This window comes from Esox lucius, chromosome 20 (assembly GCF_011004845.1).
Source record: "Esox lucius isolate fEsoLuc1 chromosome 20, fEsoLuc1.pri, whole genome shotgun sequence".
Classification (NCBI taxonomy): Eukaryota; Metazoa; Chordata; class Actinopteri; order Esociformes; family Esocidae; genus Esox; species Esox lucius.
Window position 1 is genome coordinate 42,073,793 of NC_047588.1, and position 25,448 is coordinate 42,099,240.

A 25,448-nucleotide genomic window follows, 5' to 3' on the forward strand; every position below is an offset into this window, starting at 1 on the left:
CTTGTAGTTTAGGTAATCTATTTCTTTGGTTTTATCTAATGCTGTTAAGTTGTCTTATTTGGCATTGTATCTCCAAGCCTTGTGTTTTTCTCGTTCCCAGGATGCTTACATCTCTCCAAACCGCTCGTTTGATGCCTCAGCCCCAGCCAGCCCAGTCCAGCCTCCCGTGGTCAACAGCATCTCTGACAGATCTAGTGGTGAGTACACCTGCCATGTGTCCTTGGCCACTTTGTAAAAGCTGTTTTCTTCATGTCATTATTCATCTCCCTCCCTCCAGTTCTCTTCCTTCTCTGTCTTCTCCCGTCTCTTTGTGATAATTACAGTGGGTTGAATGGGTACCACGGTGCTCTGTGCAAACTGCTTTAAAGGAGCGACTTGAGGGAAGGTTGAGCCGGACCAAGGAGGCCTCGAGGCTTCACCTGCTTCACTTCCTGCTTCACTTCCTGCTTACATGAACTGTTTCCTGGCCTGACATACAGGCCATCTCTCAGTCAACATTCAAGAATCTACTGTCTCCTCCGGTTATCACACACACACACACACACACACACACACAACCTGGCTTTTTCCATGTGCTGTTATGCTGGAATCTCTTTATATGATATCGCTGTGTTGTCATACCAAGTCTATTCATGCTGAAATCCTAAATGTTTAACATTGCAGGCAGGACTCAGGAGTTTTAATATAATCACCTGAGATATAATTAGAACTAACACAATGTTTCATAGGAACATGAATCGAATATGAAGAGTGAATGAATACACTAGGAAAGGAGGAAAGTACAGAGGGATAGTGATCAGGAACGCAGGGGAGGGAGACTCATGAAATAGGGGTCCGTGCTCCAAATGAGGGAACAAAGCTGGCGTGACAAGACGTGACAATGTCACTGTCATTTTACTGTGTAAGAAATAAGCCTTTTTGTATAGCGGTCACTTTCATTGTGCAGACAGCCAGAGTCAAGGGAGAGACCAATTCAATGTGTTTATTGAATAGGATCAACTCAATTCAGTGTGTTTATTGAATAGGACCAACTCAATTTAATATGTTTATTGAATAGTTTCAATTCAGTGTGTTTATTGAATAGTTTCAATTCAGTGTGTTTATTGAATAGGATCTACTTAATTCAAAGTGTTTATTGAATAGGATCAACTCAATTCAAAGTGTTTATTGAATAGGATCAACTCAATTTAATATTTATTGAATAGTTTCAATTCAGTGTGTTTATTGAATAGGATCAACTCAATTCAAAGTGTTTATTGAATAGGACCAACTCAATTTAATATGTTTATTGAATAGGATCAACTCAATTCAAAGTGTTTATTGAATAGGACCAACTCAATTTAATATGTTTATTGAATAGGATCAACTCAATTTAAAGTGTTTATTGAATAGGATCAACTCAATTCAGTGTGTTTATTGAATAGGATCAATTCAATTCAGTGGGTTTATTGAATAGTATCAACTCAATTCAGTGTGTTTATTGAATAGTATCAATTCAATTCAATTAGTATCATGTAGCCTATGATGTAGTACATGTAGCCTTGTCTTCATGATGTTACAAACTCAGTCTCAAAGCAACTTCCAGTCGTATCTCTGCTTTATAGAAATCGCAATCCAGAATACATAACACAGCCCATTGGCTGATTACTGTTGCGCTTTGACTGAATGTGACTTCATGTGTACGAATAAACGTATGTTCTGTTGTAATCTTAACATAACATGCCTACAATTCCACAACTGAATCTCTTCATAATATAACAATATCACTATTTCATCATACTGGGCCTATTCATAATTATAATCATATAATCTCACAGTTTCATAGTACACCACCTATTCATAATATAGTCATACGATGTCACGGTTTTGTCATACTGGGCCTATTCATAATATAGTCATATGATGTCACGGTTTTGTCATACTGGGCATATTCATAATATAGTCATACGATGTCGCGGTTTTGTCATACTGGGCCTATTCATAATATAGTCATATGATGTCACGGTTTTGTCATACTGGGCATATTCATAATATAGTCATACGATGTCGCGGTTTTGTCATACTGGGCCTATTCATAATATAGTCATATGATGTCACGGTTTTGTCATACTGGGCCTATTCATAATATAGTCATATGATGTCACGGTTTTGTCATACTGGGCCTATCCATAATATAACAATGTCATATATCTTGCGTTAACATCTTTCATTTAACTGCAGGAGGAGGAAGTCAGAAAATAATCTGTGTGTCTTGGTAAAGGGTTCATCTGTCACCCGTTAGCTCAATTTGGGGTTCCTCCGTTCAGAGGTGGTTCACATCTTTGATTCCTGACCCCTATGCCTGTCCCAGTTCTCTTTGACCGCCAGCCCCCTGAGCACGCCCCTCCCTATAGGCCATGGATTTGCCAAAATATTTTCCCTGCAAGACGTGAATAATTAACATATTAATTAGGATGTGGACTAGTACTCATGGCCAAATGCCCAAGACAGAACTGATGCAAACTAGGCAGTGCTAAGCAGTTATTATATGAGGTTTCTTACATTATGTTCTTACAGCATTTGTTCCATTTTTTTGATAGAAAATCTATTTTGCATCAATGATTGTAGAAAGGGTTAAATATTATGAGAGAGTTTTCCGTCAGGTTTGACGGGTAGTTTACAGTACGAGTTAAGGGCCTACTATAAAAACACACAACACAATCAGTTGTATTGAATGCTGTGTTACACGTGTGATCAGCTTGGAGTTTTCTACGGACTTTGGAGTAATCCCCACAAACTTGAAAATGGTACCAAAGCGATAAAAAAGGTAATATAATTGGCCTGTTATAAATACCTCACTCAATATTCAAACCTAATGGATATTTCCCAGATGGTCTCCCACCTTGTGGATGTTTAAAGCAGCACCAGTTTGCATTCAAACCATCTTTTACTCTGTAGCTCACCTGTATATACTCACTATCACTTTTGGTTTCTGATATTTCAAGTATACAAAACAAGCAGTTCAGTTGGAACAATTATTCCCATCACTGTTCAATTCAGATGGCACAATGATTCCCATCACTATTCAATTCAGATTGCACAATGATTCCCATCACTGTTCAATTCAGATGGCACAATGATTCCCATCACTGTTCAATTCAGATGGCACAATGATTCCCATCACTATTCAATTCAGATGGCACAATGATTCCCATCACTATTCAATTCAGATGGCACAATGATTCCCATCACTATTCAATTCAGATGGCACAATGATTCCTGTCCCTATTCAGTTCTTTATAGGCTAGGATGGGTGTGGTGCTAGTGATGCTTTTATACACACTGTCACAAACACGCACACACACAGTATGTCACACAAACAGACACAATTCCTAACATACACACATGCACTGTCTAACACACACACACACAGACACACACTGTCACACACTCAGGCACTGTTCCTAACACACACATGCACTGTATAACACACACACACACACACACACACACCGACACTGTTTCTAACACTCACTCACAGACACACACACTGTCCCTAACACACAGAAACACACTGTCCCTAACACAGACACTGTTTCTAACACACACAGACACACACACTATCCCTAACACACATGCACTGTCCCTAACACAGACACACACACACACTGTTTCTAACACACACAGACACACACACACTGTCCCTAACACACACACACTGTCCCTAACACACACACACAGACACACACACTGTCCCTAACACACACACACTGTCCCTAACACACACACACAGACACACACACTGTCCCTAACACACAAACACACACTGTCCCTAACACACACACACACACTGTCCCTAACACACACACACACACACACACACACACACACAGACACACACACTGTCCCTAACACACACACACTGTCCCTAACACACAGACACTGTTCCTAACACACAGACACACAGACACTGTCCCTAACACACACACACAGACACACACACTGTCCCTAACACACACACACACACTGTCCCTAACACACACACACACACACACACACAGACACACACACTGTCCCTAACACACAGACACTGTTCCTAACACACACACACTGTCCCTAACACACACACACTGTCCCAAACACACAGACACTGTCCCTAACACACAGACACTGTTCCTAACACACACACACTGTCCCTAACACACAGACACTGTCCCAAACACACACACACTGTCCCTAACACACACACACAGACACACACACTGTCCCTAACACACAAACACACACTGTCCCTAACACACACACACACACACTGTCCCTAACACACACACACACACACACACACACAGACACACACACTGTCCCTAACACACACACACTGTCCCTAACACACAGACACTGTTCCTAACACACAGACACACACACTGTCCCTAACACACACACACACACTGTCCCTAACACACACACACACACACACACAGACACACACACTGTCCCTAACACACAGACACTGTTCCTAACACACACACACTGTCCCAAACACACAGACACTGTCCCTAACACACAGACACTGTTCCTAACACACACACAGACACACAGACACTGTTCCTAACACACACACACACACAGACACACAGACACTGTTCCTAACACACAGACACTGTTCCTAACACACAGACACACAGACACACAGACACTGTTCCTAACACACAGACACTGTTCCTAACACACAGACACTGTTCCTAACACACACACACACACAGACAGACACTGTTCCTAACACACAGACACACAGACACACAGACACTGTTCCTAACACACACACACACATGCACTGTCCCTAACACACACACGCACACACACAGACACTGTTTCTAACACACACACACACACACGCACACACACAGACACTGTCCCTAACACTGTTTTAACACACACACAGACACAGACACTGTCCCTAACACACACACGCACAGACACAGACACTGTCCCTAACACACACACGCACAGACACAGACACTGTCCCTAACACACACACACACACAGACACAGACACTGTCCCTAACACACACACACACAGACACAGACACTGTCCCTAACACACACACACACAGACACAGACACTGTCCCTAACACACACACGCACAGACACAGACACTGTCCCTAACACACACACACACACACAGACACAGACACTGTCCCTAACACACACACACACAGACACAGACACTGTCCCTAACACACACACACACAGACACAGACACTGTCCCTAACACACACACACACAGACACAGACACTGTCCCTAACACACACACACACACAGACACAGACACTGTCCCTAACACACACACACACAGACACAGACACTGTCCCTAACACACACACACACAGACACAGACACTGTCCCTAACACACACACACACACAGACACAGACACTGTCCCTAACACACACACACACAGACACAGACACTGTCCCTAACACACACACACACAGACACAGACACTGTCCCTAACACACACACACACACAGACACAGACACTGTCCCTAACACACACACACACAGACACAGACACTGTCCCTAACACACACACACACAGACACAGACACTGTCCCTAACACACACACACACAGACACAGACACTGTCCCTAACACACACACACACAGACACAGACACTGTCCCTAACACACACACACACAGACACAGACACTGTCCCTAACACACACACACACACAGACACAGACACTGTCCCTAACACACACACACACAGACACAGACACTGTCCCTAACACACACACGCACAGACACAGACACTGTCCCTAACACACACACACACACACACACAGACACTGTCCCTAACACACACACACACAGACACAGACACTGTCCCTAACACACACACACACAGACACAGACACTGTCCCTAACACACACACACACACAGACACAGACACTGTCCCTAACACACACACACACAGACACAGACACTGTCCCTAACACACACACACACAGACACAGACACTGTCCCTAACACACACACACACAGACACAGACACTGTCCCTAACACACACACACACAGACACAGACACTGTCCCTAACACATGCACATATTGTCCCTAACACTGTTTTTAACACACGTGCACAAATACACGCTCTCTCTTTCTGTCCCGTGCTCGTGCACAGAAACACACAAGCTATATCTCTCTTGCACATACGTAAACATACTCAGTCAATTTCACACACGCACAGTCATGCACGTTGACTAGCAGGCAAACACACACACACACACACCCATGAGATATGTACTACTAATGAATCCACCCATCCATGTTAGACATGCAGTATTATGATGAACGATACGTGTGCGATGATGATGATGATGATGATGATGAATGATTAGTGTTTGTGCTGTAAACTGAATTCAGCAATGTATCAGTTTGTCAGATGTTGGTTTCCAGTGCTACTGAGCCTCAATAAAGCCCTTCCATCATCCTGACAACTTCATATAGTTACCCTATGAGCGCGCACGTACACTGACTTATGTTTTGGAGAGTGAATCGTATGAAGCTCCTGACGTCTTGAGTGATCTGCGTGGCAAGCATGCAGCTGGAAGTGGCTGAGGATAAGACAGCCTGCTAAATGACTGGAATCCACAGGTCACTGTATCCAATCAGATAACAAAGCCCAGTGTCTTCCTCTTTCACAGCCTCCAATGGGGGTTATCACCGCGTGGATGAAGATGAGGCTGACGAAGAGGTCAACCTCTCAGTGACCCGCCAGGAGTGTCTGAGCCCAGCCCCGGTACCAGGGGAGAGCTCCAGCCGGCCCGACAGACTACAGCTGGCACAGCCACAGTATCACCAGCACACCAAGATGTCAAAGTCCTCCAAGAGCATGGATCTGGGTAACACATCTTCCTCTTTCCTAATAGTACCCACATACCAGTCGACATCTTCCTCTTCCTCTGTCCTCATAGTACCTACTGACCAGTCGACATCTTCCTCTGTCCTCATAGTACCTACTGACCAGCCGACATCTTCCTCTGTCCTCATACTACCTACTGACCAGCCGACATCTTCCTCTGTCCTCATAGTACCTACTGACCAGCCGACATCTTCCTCTGTCCTCATAGTACCTACTGACCAGTCGACATCTTCCTCAGTCCTCATAGTACCTACTGACCAGTTGACATCTTCCTCAGTCCTCATAGTACCTACTGACCAGTCGACATCTTCCTCTGTCCTCATAGTACCTACTGACCAGTCGACATCTTCCTCTGTCCTCATAGTACCTACTGACCAGTCGACATCTTCCTCTGTCCTCATAGTACCTACTGACCAGCCGACATCTTCCTCAGTCCTCATAGTACCTAATGACCAGTCGTAATCTTCCTCAGTCCTCATAGTACCTACTGACCAGCCGACATCTTCCTCTGTCCTCATAGTACCGACTGACCAGCCGACATCTTCCTTAGTCCTCATACTACTTACTGACCAGTCGACATCTTCCTCTGTCCTCATAGTACCTACTGACCAGTCGACATCTTCCTCAGTCCTCATAGTACCTACTGACCAGTCGACATCTTCCTTAGTCCTCATAGTACCTACTGACCAGTCGACATCTTCCTCTGTCCTCATAGTACCTAATGACCAGTCGTAATCTTCCTCTGTCCTCATAGTACCTACTGACCAGCCGACATCTTCCTCTGTCCTCATAGTACCGACTGACCAGCCGACATCTTCCTTAGTCCTCATACTACTTACTGACCAGTCGACATATTTCTCTGTCCTCATAGTACCTACTGACCAGCCGACATCTTCCTCTTCCTCTGTCCTCATACTACCCCTACTGGTCTCTGTGTCCCCCCCACCCGTCCCGTCCCATCCCCCGTCCCCTGCCACAGGCGGTGTCCATACCTACACCCTAAACAGTAGGTCATTTTAGGGTGAAGTTTCCAAAACTCAGCATTCCATTTCAGCTGATGTTATCTCATAATGATTTGCAGCTCGTGGGCTGAATGGCATTTGGCCATGTACACCAGTAGTCTGCTTGACATCTAAATGCAGTGTTTGTATGTTTGCACAGTGGAGATCATTTCTCATCCTGTGGTCACATAATGAGATGCACATAGACTATAAATCCATTCAACGTGACCAGCTAAGAGTTGGGCTAACAGATAATTGCAGTGGTTAAATCTCTTATAGAAACTCTCAGAAGGCAGGTCTGTTGACAGGTAAAGGTTATAAGTCATAGGTTAAAGGTGGAATGTTATAAATTGATGGTGATATGTTTATAGGTTACAGGTCCAATCAGTCAGTGCTTCCTGTCCAGCTTTTGAAATGGCAATGTTCTTGACTAGTGTTTATCGGTCAGGGGGGATGTCATTACGTATATTTAATAATAATAATCATTATAATAATAACTATTTGTATAGCGCTTATCTAGGACAGTTACACAAAGTGCTTTGCATACAATAAAAACAGAAATACACCGATCAGCCATAACATTATGACCACTGACAGGTGAAGTGAATAACACTGATACACCTATCAGCCATAACATTATGACCACTGACAGGTGAAGTGAATAACACTGATACACCTATCAGCCATAACATTATGACCACTGACAGGTGAAGTAAATAACACTGATACACCCATCAGCCATAACATTTTGACCAATGACGTGTGAAGTGAATAACGCTGATACACCCATCAGCCATAACATTATGACCACTGACAGGTGAAGTGAATAACACTGATACACCCATCAGCCATAACATTATGACCACTGACAGGTGAAGTGAATAACACTGATACACCCATCAGCCATAACATTATGACCACTGACAGGTGAAGTGAATAACACAGATACACCCATCAGCCATAACATTATGACCACTGACAGGTGAAATGAATAACTCTGATAATCTCGTCATCATGGCACCTGTCAGTGGGTGGGACATATTAGGCAGAAAGTGAACATTCTGTCCTCAATGTTGATGTGTTAGAAGCAGGAAACATGGGCAAGCGTGAGGATCTGAGCGACTTTGACAAGGGCCAAATTGTGATGGCTAGACGTCTAGGTCAGAACATCTCCAAAACTGTAGCCCTTGTGGGGTGTTCCCGGTCTGCAGTGGTCAGTACCTATCAAAAGTGGTCCAAGGAAGGAAAAGCGGTGAACTGGCGACAGGGTCATGGGCTGCCAAGGCTCACTGATGCACCTGGGGAGCGAAGGCTGGCCTGTGTGGTCCAATCCAACAGACGAGCTACTGTAGCTCAAATTGCTAAAAAAGCTAATGCTGGTACTGATAGAAAGGTGTCAGAACACACAATGCATCACAGTTGGTTGCATATGGGGCTGTGTAGCCACAGACCAGTCAGGGTGCCCATGCTGACCCCTGTCCACTGCCGTAAGCGCCTGCAATGGGCAGGTGAGCATCAGAACTGGATCACAGAGTGTTGGAAGAAGGTGGCCTGGTCTGATGAATCACATTTTTCTTTTACATCCTGTGGATGGCCGGGTGCGTGTTTGTCGCTTACTTGGAGAACACATGGCGGCATGGAGGCAAGCCGGCGGAGGCAGTGTGATGCTTTGGGCAATGTTCTGCTGGGGAACCTTGGGTCCTGCCATTCATGTGGATGTTATTTTGACGCGTACTACCTACCTAAGCATTGTTGCAGACCATGTGCACCCTTTCATGGCAACGGTATTCCCTGATGGCATTGGCCTCTTTCAGAACGATAATCCACCCTGCCACAAAACAAAAATTGTTCAGGAATGGTTTGAGGAACACAACAATGAGTTCAAGGAGTTGACTTGGCCTCCAAATTCCCCAGATCTCAAACCAATCAAACATCTGTGGGATATGCTGGACAAACAGGTCCGGTCCATGGAGGCCCCACCTCGCAACTTACAGGACTTAAAGGATCTGATGCTAACGTCTTGGTGCCAGATACCACTGCACACCTTCAGAGGTCTAGTGGAGTCCATGCCTCGATGAGTCAGGGCTGTTTTGGCGGCAAAAGGGTATCTACACAATATTAGGCAGGTAGTCATAATGTTATGGCTGAAGGTGTACATTCAAATCATAATAAAATATATATATATAATTTTTTCTTAAATAAAGGAAGTAAACTCTTATAAAAATGAGTTTTTAGGTAAGATTGAAAGAATACATTGACGTAGCTTCTCTGACAATCTATGATGTCATATGCACATGACATCATAGAGACATGCAGATGACATCATACAGATATGCAGATGACATACAAATGTCTGCAGATGACATTCTTTATGTACTGATGACATAGTTTACAAGCTATGTAGAGGGCATCCTATACTAGATGCACAGATGACATCATACTGGACACAGATTCATTCGTTTACTAGAGACCCCGATTACATCATGTACCGATGACATAATGTTCGACATATGGAAAGCAATAATATACTAGCGACAGATGACACAATATGCTAGAAATCAATTACATTATTTCATAAAGCCCTTTTTGCTCCAGCTTTTGTCACAAAGTGCTTATACAGATGCTTATACAAGACACACACTACACATAAACAATTGTACAAATCGTCATTTGAATAGAACTATGAGAATCCTCATTCGAGTAGAACCATGAGAAGCCTAATTGAAATAGAACCATGAGAATCCTGATTTGAGTAGAACCATGAGAATCCTGATTTGAGTAGAACCATGAGAATCTTGATTTGAGTAGAACCATGAGAATACAAATTATTTTATTTTTTTAAGGTGATGATAACAATTTATAGGGGTTTGTCCAGTTTCAATTTGGGAAAAAAAAACTAGTGGAGGCAGGGTCCCTGGGGCTTTGAGAGGGCTGAGTGGGTCCAGCTAATCAATGAAACGTATTCATAAACTCTTTTTACATCAAACAGTTGCACTCACGGAAGTGCATTACAGATACCCAGCTTGATGTCTGCCTTGAACGTCTGTCCGTCTGTTCTGGAGAGGAGTACCCTCATTCAGTGCCTTTGCTCTCTGACAATGGGTCTCCACCATCCAGCAGGCAGTTAGGAAGGCCTCTGCCATCTCTGTTTGATATTAAATGTTGACTGGCGTGGCTAAGTGCATGTTAGGAGGCAGATCAATGCCCCGTTCAAACATAACCTGATTAATCTATGTTTTACCTTCACATATTGCTCCAATTTAATAACAACAATAGCCAGCCAAGCCTGTCGCTTAGATGCTTTTATAGAGAAAGACACATCATGTTTTCTAAATGGTGTCCTGTCCCCTACATAGTACGCTAACTAGCCCTTAGCTCCTAACCCTGGTCAAAAGTAGTACACTATAAAGGGAATATGTTTCCATTCGGGACACAATCTGCCTAACATGAATTCTGTGATTTATCCTGAATGTATTGTAGCCTCACAGACACTTGTGAAGGTTTTCCTGGTTGTATTATAGCCTCACAGACACCTGTGAATGTTTTCCTGGATGTATTGTAGCCTCACAGACACTTGTGAATGTTTTCCTGGTTGTATTATAGCCTCACAGACACCTGTGAATGTTTTCCTGGATGTATTGTAGCCTCACAGACACCTGTGAATGTTTTCCTGGATGTATTGTAGCCTCACAGACACCTGTGAATGTTTTCCGGGATGTATTGTAGCCTCACAGACACCTGTGAATGTTTTCCGGGATGTATTGTAGCCTCACAGACACCTGTGAATGTTTTCCTGGATGTATTGTAGCCTCACAGACATCTGTGAATGTTTTCCTGGGTGTATTCTAGCCTCACAGACACCTGTGAATGTTTTCCTGGGTGTATTGTAGCCTCACAGACACCTGTGAATGTTTTCCTGGGTGTATTCTAGCCTCACAGACACCTGTGAATGTTTTCCTGGGTGTATTGTAGCCTCACAGATACCTGTGAATGTTTTCCTTGACTTTGTCTCACAGGAATACTACAGATGGACACCACCAGCCCCACCACAGAGAAACAGAAAGACAGATAGACACAGACAGAAAGATGAACCAAATGACAGGAAGGCAGACAGTCATACTGGCCAGCCAAATGACAGACAGGCTGACAGACAGACAGTTGAACTGAATGACAGACAGACAGGCATGCAGACAGACAGCAATAGCCCTGGCTTCTTCAGCTTGATCCTGCATAAAAACCAAAACTAATTTAGAAGCGTATAACTGGGGAAGAAATTGGTTGTCTTTGATATGAGGACTGAGCTTGGAGATTAATAAAACATACCCTGAAAATACCAGCCCGTCCCCCGTTATTTCATGAATAATAGAAACTTTACAATTGTATTTTAATTGAAATTTTTTAGAACATTCATATTCACCTTGGTGCTATAAAAAATAATGAAAAAAAAGGACTACACAGTTGCTTTCTATTTTCTGTATAACCAGTGCCCTACAGAAGGAATAGGGTTGCATTTAGACCCAGTTTGTGTAATGGATTCATGATCCTCAGGTGGTCCACTGGATGAAGACCTGTGGGACCCGATGAGACCTATGATATGAATAACCCTGAGGGCAGCTTACAGATTGGATACATCTGGGTGATTCCCCCTGATGGAGGCAGATACCAGCAGACATTTACTGTGTCTCACCATTAAGTCCATACAAACCATTAAGGAGTGCTGGTCTAAACCCTACCGGATTTAGTTTCAGTAGTAGTGGTCTAAACCCTACAGGATTACGTTTCAGAAGTAGTGGTCTAAACCCTACATGATTTAGTTTCAGTAGTAGTGGTCTAAACCCTACATGATTTAGTTTCAGTAGTAGTGGTCTAAACCCTACAGGATTATGTTTCAGTAATAGTGGTCTAAACCCTACAGGAATTAGTTTCAGTAGTAGTGGTCTAAACCCTACAGGATTATGTTTCAGTAGTAGTGGTCTAAACCCTACAGGATTATGTTTCAGTAGTAGTGGTCTAAACCCTACAGGATTATGTTTCAGTAGTAGTGGTTTAAACCTTACAGGATTTAGTTTCAGTAGTAGTGGTCTAAACCCTACAGGAATTAGTTTCAGTAGTAGTGGTCTAAACCCTACAGGATTACGTTTCAGAAGTAGTGGTCTAAACCCTACAGGATTACGTTTCAGTAGTAGTGGTCTAAACCCTACAGGATTATGTTTCAGTAATAGTGGTCTAAACCCTACAGGATTACGTTTCAGTAATAGTGGTCTATACCCTACAGGATTACGTTTCAGTAGTAGTGGTCTAAACCCTACAGGATTACGTTTCAGTTGTAGTGGTCTAAACCCTACAGGATTATGTTTCAGTAGTCGTGGTCTAAACCCTACAGGAATTAGTTTCAGTAGTAGTGGTCTAAACCCTACAGGATTACGTTTCAGAAGTAGTGGTCTAAACCCTACAGGATTACGTTTCAGTAGTAGTGGTCTAAACCCTACACGATTATGTTTCAGTAGTAGTGGTTTAAACCCTACAGGATTACGTTTCAGTAGTAGTGGTCTAAACCCTACAGGATTACGTTTCAGTAGTAGTGGTCTAAACCCTACAGGATTATGTTTCAGTAGTCGTGGTCTAAACCCTACAGGATTATGTTTCAGTAGTAGTGGTCTAAACCTTACAGGATTTAGTTTCAGTAGTAGTGGTCTAAACCCTACTGGAATTAGTTTCAGTAGTAGTGGTCTAAACCCTACAGGAATTAGTTTCAGTAGTAGTGGTCTAAACCCTACAGGAATTAGTTTCAGTAGTAGTGGTCTAAACCCTACAGGAATTAGTTTCAGTAGTAGTGGTCTAAACCCTACAGGATTATGTTTCAGTAGTAGTGGTCTAAACCCTACAGGAATTAGTTTCAGTAGTAGTGGTCTAAACCCTACAGGATTACGTTTCAGTAGCAGTGGTCTAAACCCTACAGGATTATGTTTCAGTAGTAGTGGTCTAAACCCTATAAGACTGAGAAAGTAGGGAGTAGAGAGGGAGGGAGGAGAGGATGTAGGCAGGAGGGATGGATGAGAAAATGGCGGAGAGGAATGGGAGGAGGGGTGGAGGAGAGGACAGGAGAGAGGGATGAGAGAAGTGAAGAATTGACGACAGCATGGAGATGTGCTATCTGCCTGCGTGACAGTTGGAGGGCTGGAGGGAAGAGGAGAATGGAATTTGTTGGAAATGAAATGTTGGCGCCGGCGGGCAGTCATTTCCTTTATGGGTCTGATCACTCTAGAAATGAAATGCATACCATAGAAATGGAACACTGCGTCACATCTCCACCTATTAGTTAAGGATGACCACATGAACTTCTGTTTTCCCTCCATCAGTCAGAGAGAGATGATGGGATATTTAATGTATTTAAAACACTGGATGCTGCAGAACTTCAATTACACTTCATTAGGCTTCTGGACTCTGTTCTGTCTTTATGTGCTTCGCAAATGCACCATATTCCTTCAGTGCACTGGGTTACTTATGACCAGAGCATATTGTGAATAGAGGGCCATGGGGATCGGCTTATGACCAGAGCATATTGAGAATAGAGGGCCATGGGGATCGGCTTATGACCAGAGCATATTGTGAATAGAGGGCCATGGGTATCAGCTTATGACCAGAGCATATTGAGAATAGAGGGCCATGGGGATCGGCTTATGACCAGAGCATATTGAGAATAGAGGGCCATGGGGATCGGCTTATGACCAGAGCATATTGAGAATAGAGGGCCATGGGGTTCGGCTTATGACCAGAGCATATTGAGAATAGAGGGCCAAGGGGATCGGCTTATGACCAGAGCATATTGAGAATAGAGGGCCATGGGGATCGGCTTATGACCAGAGCATATTGAGAATAGAGGGCCATGGGGTTCGGCTTATGACCAGAGCATATTGAGAATAGAGGGCCAAGGGGATCGGCTTATGACCAGAGCATATAGAGAATAGAGAGTACCTTGTCTCCCCACTCAGGGAGAGGTGTGGTATGGTTGGGTCTGGGGGTGGTACCCTGTCTTCCCACTCAGGGAGAGGTGTGGTATGGTTGGGTCCGGGGTTGGTACCCTGACACACTTGGCAGCTCTCTTCTGGTTAACTGGATAAAGATGGCAGCAAGTGAAAGTATGCTGAAGTGTCTGAGCTGGCTGGCCGCAGACACACACACACACACACACACACACACACACACACACACACACTGAGCTTACAACATAATGTGTTCCCACTTACAGCTAGGTTCTGTGGTGAGAAATAGAGTGGGCGAGGGGGAATTCGGTGGCACAGAGATTGACTTAACGACACGTCGCCACGAGGGAATGGTTTCCACATGTGATGTTGCGGTGCAGCCATATGCTGTCAAGGAACCAGTGCTGCCATTTTATTAGCTCCCTCAAAATGGCTGCCATCGTCCGTAAGGTTATGGTTCAGGTTCTGTTTGAAAGCATTTCCCTTTCTTCTACTTGGTCAAATCATGTTTTTGCATTTCCTTTCACTTCATTTGGTAAGTTGATTTTCGCAGATCAAAGACCTTTGTTAAAACAAAATTACAGAAGAAACCAGTTGGTGCTTGACGCTGTTGGTTCTCTGTTTGTTGATGTAGTTTTCATTCAGACTCAGCAACACAGCTGGAGGCGCCGCTTAGTTGAATTCTTCCTTGTTCCTCCTCAGTTCACTCATCCAGTAGGTCTGTTGTGTTTTGGCTCTAATTTAAATGGGCCTGGTTGGTTTCTTTAACCAGAGAGCACATTTTTAGAACTTTGTCCGAGTTTGCCTCCTCTTCTTCTGCTCCGTGTACCTGCAGTCCTGTCACCATCACAACTTAGAACAGGTGTGAAGACACCAATCAACACAAACCTCACTCTACACGCAGACACACACACCTCCCACTCACTCTGTGCACACACACGCACAAAAAAACGAACACACACTCAAGCTAAGCGATATTATCAGTCAGTCACAGATACCAGAGTTCTAGTGCTTCTAGTTCCTTACAGGGGCCCATGTGTCTGTAATTACCACTCGTTAAAAGATAATATGTGCAGGGCAGGGGGCGTTTCTTCTCCCTCTCACCCCTTTCACCTTTCCAGGGCTGAGGGGCGTTCCTTCTCCCGGTCATCCCTTTCACCTCTCCAGGCTGGGGGCGTTCCCCCTCCCTCTTATCATTTCACCTCTCCAGGCCTGGGGGGGCGTTCCCCCTCCCTCTTATCCTTTCACCTCTCCAGGGCTGGGGGCGTTTCTACTCTCTCTCATCTCTCCTCGTCTGCTTCAGGCCTGATCTTATCTGTCTGTCTCTCTCTGTGTCTGTATTTCTCTGTCTGTCTCTCTGTCTGTGTCCCCAGTGGCAGATGAAAGCAACGTGGGATCTCTAGCTGGCCCGTCAGGTAAGGACTCCAGGAGATCCCCTATAGACTAGAACAACTAACACCAACACTCAGCTGGAGCCTGTCAGTTCACACCCATTGGCCCTCTGGAAAGGAGCCGGGCCCCTGTAGGCTCCAATATAGGGCTCTGATGGATGGGACCCGGCCTGGCCCTGGGGGAGTCCCTGAGAGGGCCTGGAGAGCTGGCTGCTGTGAGTGAGTTGTAGTGTGTAATAGTAGGGTCTAGTGGAGTGTGTGTGCAGTAGTAGTAGGGTCTAGTGGAGTGTGTGAAATACTAGGGTGTGTAGTAGTGGGGTCTAGTTGAGTGTGTGTAGTTGAGAGTGTATAGTAGTGTGTAGTTGAGAGTGTGTACTAGTGTGTAGTTGAGTGTGTCGTAATGTGTAGTTGAGTGTGTCGTAGTGTGTAGTAGTAGGGTCTAGTTGAGTGTGGGGTCAGGGGTGTGTGTACAGTAGTAGTAGGGTCTAGTTGAGTGTGGGGTCAGGGGTGTGTGTACAGTAGTAGTAGGGTCTAGTTGAGTGTGGGGTCAGGGGTGTGTGTACAGTAGTAGTAGGGTCTAGTTGAGTGTGGGGTCAGGGGTGTGTGTACAGTAGTAGTAGGGTCTAGTTGAGTGTGGGGTCAGGGGTGTGTGTACAGTAGTAGTAGGGTCTAGTTGAGTGTGGGGTCAGGGGTGTGTGTACATTAGTAGTAGGGTCTAGTTGAGTGTGGGGTCAGGGGTGTGTGTACAATAGTAGTAGGGTCTAGTTGAGTGTGGGGTCAGGGGTGTAATAGTGTAACAGGAGAAGGAATAGTAGTAGTGGTTTCCTCTTGATTTCACATTTCCACTTGAGGTTTCATCAGTGACTCGCAGCAGATTCGGAACAGCTGATGTTGAGACACGTTTTCCGAAGCGCATCGATGCCGGTCTGGTTCTTGTCCCCCGGCTTGCTCAACCAGCAAGTCCACACCAAAATGTTTTTCTTTGTCAGAACTAATGCCCCCTCTGGCCTTCGAACTTCACCTTGTTAAAGGTAACATGACCTTCAGGGGCCTACAGGGGCCCAAGATGCCGCAAGGCGTCGCTGGAGTGTGAATAAGCGAGAAGACCGTATTGGATTACTGAGCCCCCATAACCTCCTCTGTCTCACTGCTCTGTTACCACCTTTCCCAGTGGGCATGGCAGTGCCTGCGCTATTCAAGCCTTTCTGCATTGAAAACCCTTTATTTATTTATTCCAGTCTTTGACACACACACACACATATCTGTTGTTTATCTCCGTGACAACCCCTACTTCAAACTGCTCTTTGAGTAATGGCCTGCGTTTCCTGCCTGGCGTGTGTGATTTTTCTCCGTCCCTGCAGTTTAAGGAGAGTCTGTAATAAGTTTAATAAAAGCATCCATTTTGCCAGTGTTTTTACTGATCAACAGGCTAATGTTTATTGACATGCTGTGCTTTGCTGACATTGCGTGCGTGCGCGCGGGTGTGCATGCGTGTGCGTGTGTGTGGCTCTAAACACATCTTTATGAGCTTTGACACATTTCATGATGAGGATGGTTCTTGAGAGGTCTGGCAGACTCCGAGCTCTGCTTCTAATCGGGCTAAAACCTTGTAGGGCTCGGTTATGGTGTTGCTAGGTGATACATGAGACCCTGCCTCGTCTTCATCTCTAACTCGTCTTCCTCTGTCTTTATCTCTTGATCACATTATTTTCTTTATCTTTGGGACAGAGACCCGGCCCATGATCATGTGATCACTAGAATTGCTCACTCTGCCCAAATCCAATTCTACCCTCATCTCCAAATGGACCATTCAATCGTCCTCTGCCTACATAACCCCCTCCTTACCCACAAAACCCCCTACTTCTTAACCAACCAAACACCTTCCTTCTTTACCCACAAAAACCCCTCCATCTCTGCCCAGAAAAGCCTCTTTCTACCCACAAACCCCCTTCCACTCTACCCACAACACCCTCTCTCCACCCACAAAACACCCTCTCTCCACCCACAACACCCTCTCTCCACCCACAACACCCTCTCTCCACCCACAACACCCTCTCTCCACCCACAACACCCTCTCTCCACCCACAACACCATCTCTCCACCCACAACACCCTCTCTCCACCCACAAAACACCCTCTCTCCACCCACAAAACACCCTCTCTCCACCTACAACACCCTCTCTCCACCTACAACACCCTCTCTCCACCCACAAAACACCCTCTCTCCACCCACAACACCCTCTCTCCACCCACAACACCCTCTCTCCACCCACAAAACACCCTCTCTCCACCCACAAAACACCCTCTCTCCCAAAAACGCCTTCTCTACTCAGAATGCCTTCTTTCTGAGTCTATGCTAGTCAGTCATTTTAGAGTCTGTGTGACTTGTGAATTGCAAAAAAAATTCAGAGCTGACTGAACAGAGATCAGCAACGTGTGTGTAATTCCCCCAAAATGTTGGCATGCAATCGCAAATTCCATTTTCTGAAAGGGAAATGTCTGGGTTGCATTCTGGTCTGGTGTTTTTGTATTTCATATCTGTTTGTTCTTTGTCATGGCTGGTTATAAATATCAAGGAAAACTATTTTTTTCTTATTCTCTGGTATGAACTTTACTTGAGTGCTGTTGTGTTTAAAATGTGCATAAATTGAGTCCTCAGTAGTGTGTTAGTGAGTGCGTTGGTCCTCAGTAGTTTGTTAGTGCGTTGGTCCTCAGTTGTGTGTTAGTGAGTGTGTTGGTCCTCAGTAGTGTTTTCGTGAGTCCGTAGGTCCTCAGTAGGTTGTTAGTGAGTGTGTTGGTATTCAGTAGTGTTTTCCTGAGTGCGTTGGTCCTCAGTAGTTTGTTAGAGTGTGTTGGTCCTCAGTAGTGTTTTCCTGAGTGTGTTGGTCCTCAGTAGTTTGTTAGTGTATTGGTCCTCAGTAGTGTTTTCGTGAGTTTGTTGGTCCTCAGTAGGTTGTTAGTGAGTGTGTTGGTCCTCAGTAGTGTTTTCCTGAGTGCGTTTGTCCTCAGTAGTTTGTTAGTGTGTTGGTCCTCAGTAGTGTTTTCCTGAGTGCGTTGTTCCTCAGTAGTTTGTTAGTGTGTTGGTCCTCAGTAGTGTTTTCCTGAGTGCGTTGGTCCTCAGTAGTGTTTTCCTGAGTGCGTTGGTCCTCAGTAGTGTTTTCCTGAGTGCGTTGGTCCTCAGTAGTTTGTTAGTGTGTTGGTCCTCAGTAGTGTTTTCCTGAGTGTGTTGGTCCTCAGTAGTTTGTTAGTGTGTTGGTCCTCAGTAGTGTTTTCCTGAGTGTGTTGGTTCTCAGTAGTTTGTTAGTGTGTTGGTCCTCAGTAGTGTGTGAGTGTGGCCTTGTTGCTGTGTTCTGTCTCATTGTTCATCCATCTCCCCTATCTTTTTCCTCTCCCTCACTCCTTTCTCTGCCCTCTCTTCTCTCTCAGTCGTCTCCCTTCTCTTTGTAATTTCTTCCCTCCTATTTTCATCGCTGCGGTTGCCATTAGTGAGGATTAGTGTTCCAGCCGTGTGTGTGTGTGAATGACGGCAGGAGAGCAGTGGTGTGAGGTTACTAATCTAGGGAAACTGAGTGAAAAGAGTTCCCTGTTGGTCGGCCCCTCCTTCTGTGGAACACATGCTGTAAAACATTACTCACATGACTCGTGACTGACAGGTCTCTTTGTCAATCAGCTTGACTCTTAACTGTCCTGTCAGCCTGATGGAGTTGATGCTTCCCCCTGCCTCTTGATGTTTTTCACTACCTCACCCCACACTAATACAGCCTCACTACCTCATCCCACACTAATACACTTTCACTACCTTACCCCACACTAATACAAACTCACTACCTTACCCCACACTAATACAAACTCACTACCTCACCCCACACTAATACAGCCTCACTACCTCACCCCAAACAAATACAACCTCTCTGCCTCATCCCATACTAATACAGCCTCACTACCTCAATTAATACAATCTCCTTACCTCACACTTCCTGAACTAATACAATCTCCTTACCTCATGATATGTGAACTAATACAGCCTCCCTACCTCACGATATCTGAACTAATACAGCTCCCCCACCTCACAATGTCTGAACTAATACAACCTCACTACCTCATACTGTCTGAACTAAAACACTGCACTCCCATCAACCCTCCTTTCCTCCTTCAGTATAGCTGTTTATGGTGAAGACCTTCACACTGAAGCAGGTTACTAATGCAGGGAGGGGGAGGGGTGACAAACCCAGCCACCCTGGTGTAATAACAGAAAATATGCTACTAATCCTCAATGTTTAACTGCAAAAATGTCTCAAGTGCGATTCTTCAAGGACTTGTATTTGCAAGGACTTGTATCTCATTAGTAGCCAGAGTTGTTTCTCTTTCAGATACTGAATCATTTGGATCGTTGAATCTAATGTGGTTTTGTTTTCCAAGCTGTGGCACTGTGAAAATGCTCTCTCCACAAAGATTTAACTTTGTGTGGGATGACGAGCAGTTTCTAGGTACCCTAATGAAAATGGTTTCTTTATTGATTTGAACTCTTGTTGGAGATTTAATGAAGTTTGCAAACCAACAGTTTAGGTTTTCTTTTCTTCCTCTTAACTTTTTGTTTCACATTTTGGGGACTGCTGCTCTTGGCTCGTTGTGATTGTCAATAGTTCATGTGAAGATGTTTTTACTGAATGTGTTTGGTTGAACATTTTATATGTGGACATCCTGTTTTCATTTTACATTGACTCCTTCACTGGAATGGCCTGGAAAACACACACTCCTACACACTGACACCCCGACACACACACACACACACACAGGGACTCACACATCATGGAATAAACATACACTCCAAAGTAAGCACACACACACGCACGCTTGCATGCACTTTGAAATCCTAAAACACACACACACCGAACCCCTGCCTACTTAGAAAGCATCCCCCGACTCTACACCCCTAAACTCCAACCCAAACCACACAGCCTCTCCTCTGCTTCCAGTGAAAACACCCCTGTACCACACCAGTCATGGAAATTCAGCACTATCCAATATTACAAACCCACATGGAAAATATGAACACGGGGGATTTTGGGGGATTGTGTTAAGATGCCAAATGACTGAAGTTCGGGATGTGATGTGCGTCCCCATTGGAACTATAACCCCTAGATGATGCACTTCTTTTCACCCGAGCCCTGTGGTCGTGGGTCTAAAGTAGGGCGCTGTGTAGGGAATAGGGGTCTATTTGGGACTTAGGTCTTGCAATAAGTGTGGTGGGTTTTTGTCTGGTGGTTGGAGCAGCCAGGGGCATGACTGTGATGGAGTAGCAGCCTTAGTATGTGTTTAATCATAAATCTCTGAAACATTAAGTACAGCAGAAAATCCAGTACCAAATGAAGCTGTTTTCTTGCAAAGGCATTTTACCTTTTTTCAGGCTATGTGGTTTTAGCCGTAAAGCATAAAAATTCCCTCTAACTCTTAGATACCCAGACCCAGTTTTTGTAGCACTGACACATATCTAGATTTGTTTGTACATCTGATATATTTTAAAATCCTGTCTGTAGCTATGCTATATATTCCTGAATGTAAATATGCTAGAGATATGGTATGTCAACATCTTGTATGCATTTTTATTGTTGTTTTAAGTTGTTGAGAGCACCCCTAATTTTGGCGTCCCCTGATCAACAGTGGAAGGAGTCCTAGACTGAAATATGATTAGAAAGAGGGTTTGGATTCCAGTCAGAGTTATAGTGTATGTTGTGATATAGGTTAGACTGGTCAGTTATGATGCATGTTTTGATATCGGTTTAATTAGATAGTTGTAATGCAAGTTATGATATGGGTTTAACTAAACAGTTATGATGCATGTTGTGATATAGATTAAAATAGACAGTTATAATGCATTTTATGATATAGGTTTGACCCGACAGTTATGATGCATTTTATGATATAGGTTTAACCCGACAGTTATGATGCATTTTATGATATAGGTTTAACCCGACAGTTATGATGCATTTTATGATATAGGTTTGACCAGACAGTTATGATGCATTTTATGATATAGGTTTAACCTTTGTTGTGCTGTCAACAAACTGGATGAGAGTGTCCTCTGTTCTGTCTCTCCCATCAGCTGGTTGGCTTTTCCATGTTTAACAGCTTCCCCCTGTACCATTAAAGTCCAAAGGTTGTTGTTATTAAACCAACCACCCCAAAGCATCTCACAAACATACACACACACACACACAGGAAAGATGAGCTGACAGCCCCTGAAATGGAAGTTAGCTGCCCATGTCTTTGTTTTGTTATTCTTTGGCGATGCTGACGGAACGCGGCGGGGAGAGATATGATATCTGTCTGAGGTTTGACAAACAATGCCAAGATGCCCGGCGCACTGCAGATATAAAAGAATGAATTTCCCATAGAAATAAATGCACTGAAATTTGCCTTGGTTGTCCTGAAGAAACATGAGCCCTCTGACGTTTCTGAGAACGCATGATGTTGTGAAAAGGAGGGGAAACGGAAAGGGGCGGGTGGAGATGACAGGGTAGAGAGAGCGACAGGAAAGAGAGCGAGAGGTGAATGAGTGGTAAATAAAACGCAGGAGCGTGAGAGGCAGAGAGAGATGGCGTTGTTGGTGACAGCTCTGCTGATGAAGCACTCCGTCAGGAGCTGAGGAGGAGGAGCTCAGAAGGCACTAGGTTGGTATGTGGGTCATTATAAACCAGGCGGTTCAAATGCTCAGTCCCGATTGGCTGAAAGTTGTGGTATATCAGACTGTACATTACGGGTGTGACATCACGTGTCTTTTCACTGCTCTAATTGCGCTGGTAACTGTGATGTTTGGTGCCGATGTGCAGTCCTTGGCTGTGGTGCCTTGTCCCTCGAGTATCATTACTTACTAGTTACACCAGGTCATTGGTTGTCTGGGAGTACCATTACTTACTAGTTACACTGGTCATTGGTTGTCTGGGAGTACCATTACTTACTAGTTACACCAGGTCATTGGTTGTCTGGGAGTACCATTACTTACTAGTTACACTGGTCATTGGTTGTCTGGGAGTACCATTACTTACTAGTTACACTGGTCATTGGTTGTCTGGGAGTACCATTACTTACTAGTTACACTGGTCATTGGTTGTCTGGGAGTATCATTACTTACTAGTTACACCAGGTCATTGGTTGTCTGGGAGTACCATTACTTAGTAGTTACACTGGTCATTGGTTGTCCGGGAGTATCATTACTTACTAGTTACACCAGTCATTAGTTGTATGGGAGTATCATTACTTACTAGTTACAGTGGTCATTGGTTGTATGGGAGTATCATTACTTACTAGTTACAGTGGTCATTGGTTGTCTGGGAGTATCATTACTTACTAGTTACAGTGGTCATTGGTTGTCTGGGAGTACCATTACTTACTAGTTACACTGGTCATTGGTTGTCTGAATGCTGTGGGATATGTGAGATATTAGGCACGAAGGGGGTACCATTACTTAACGAAGGGGGTACCATTACTTAACGAAGGGGGTACCATTACTTAACAAAGGGGGTACCATTACTTAACGAAGGGGGTAGCATTACTTAACGAAGGGGGTGTGCACTCAGCAGTGTGTCATGCATAAGAACCGCTCTTAGAAGTGGTATATTAACAGATATCACAAATCCCCGGAGATGCCTTGTGGGGCTTATAAACCAGTTATAAATGTTATTAGAGCATTGATGTCATACCCGTGATATACGGTCTAATAGTTGTCAGCCAATCAGCATTCAGGATTCAAAAGAGGCCATGTACCAGAGCTATGAAAGCAAGAAATGGAGATTCTGTTTCCCAAAACTGTAATGTAATTTTCTTTCTGTTTGGCCAGACTGTTGGCTTGGTCATTGATTCTGTAATGTTTTCCCAGTAGGTAATGTAGTTTTCTTGTTTGGTTTGGCCAGGCTGTCAGTGGTTGGGGAACTAGCAGAATGGACGTCACCTCTTGTAGTGGTAAGAGTGAAGATTCAGTGTTTTTAGGTGGTTAAAAAAAATCGATAGCTCATTTTTGGGATATGATTTAATGAAGGATATTGCTAGTCTGATTCGGACAGGCGTCCATTATTTGAGGAATTTCTGTGTTCTAAGAATGGTTTTGAATAATTCCCTCATTTCCCAAGACTCCACTGAGCTTTCAGATGTCCTTCCATCCTCTGTCCTCCAGACCGCCTGGTTACACACAGTGTTTTGTCATTTCTGAGGGTTTTGATGTTTTCTTATTTCGCGTTCTGTCCCGGCCCACACACCCAGTCCGGCTCACCACATGAAGACGGTTTTCAACAGAGGAGTCTGTGTGGAGCGGCTGTCTTCACAACCAGGCGGGCCTACAGGGAGCAGAGCTGCGGCGGCTCGGCCGTCGGCTGGCTGGCGTTGTCCTTTGTTTCATGTAGTCCCCTGTGTCATTTTAAAAACAGACAGACACTTGGAGGATTGATATACAGAGAGACAGACAGCTCTGCCATTCTGGATCCTGTTCATCACAGAGCCCCAATACCACTCTATACAGCTTGGCTCACCTCCTTGTCTCTCTGCCTTATTCCCCTTCTCTATTCTCTCTCTCTTCTCTCTCTCTCTTCTTTCTCTCTCCTCACTCCTCCATCTTTTCTTTCTCTTTCCCGGTCTCCTTTCTCCTCTCTTTGTCCTGTTTCCATGTCTCTCACTCTTCATCTCATTCCTTCTCTGTAAAAATGGAGAAAAGGTTTGTTGTTGATTCAACCTGAAAGCCACCATGTTGGGCTGATAGGGATTGATGGATTCATTTGTCTCGGAGAGGGACATCTGTTTAGTGTGTGTGTTTGTGTGTGTGTGTGTGTGTCAAAGACCACACACACTACCCAATCTGTGCTTCTAAGCCAGAATTCACCCCCCCCCCCCCCGCCTTTTACCTGGTCGCTGTGTAAGCTTCTCTTTCTGCTCTGCTGTACAACGAGTTGAAGCTGATCTCTGAGATATCACACTCCGTTAATGCTGTGTGTGTGTGTGTGTGTGTCTGTGTGACCTATGACTCGTATATCCCTACACCGCCTCACACTAACCTAATAAATGTGGGCTGTAATTATGAGATGTCTTTTAAAAGGTTGTCACTGCCTGTTATCTGAGCCATGTGTCTTGTTCCTAGGTGGGGGGGTCACATTGCTGTAGAGGAGTCAGCCCCTCCCTCCC

The 25,448-nt window shown here is 44.5% G+C and overlaps 1 protein-coding gene across 3 annotated transcripts in view; it reads left to right on the forward strand.

Annotated features, from left to right (window-relative positions):
- pard3bb (par-3 family cell polarity regulator beta b) overlaps window positions 1-25,448 on the forward strand; it is a 332,127-nt gene that overhangs the window by 159,547 nt on the left and 147,132 nt on the right. For 2 of the 3 annotated variants that reach the window (XM_029115967.2, XM_034288553.1), the window contains 3 exons: window positions 101-197; window positions 6,689-6,886; window positions 16,264-16,305. In XM_029115967.2, coding sequence (XP_028971800.2) covers window positions 101-197; window positions 6,689-6,886; window positions 16,264-16,305 — 337 coding nt within the window. The remainder of the gene's footprint in view (window positions 1-100; window positions 198-6,688; window positions 6,887-16,263; window positions 16,306-25,448) is intronic. The other variant, XM_034288552.1, reaches the window with a different exon arrangement.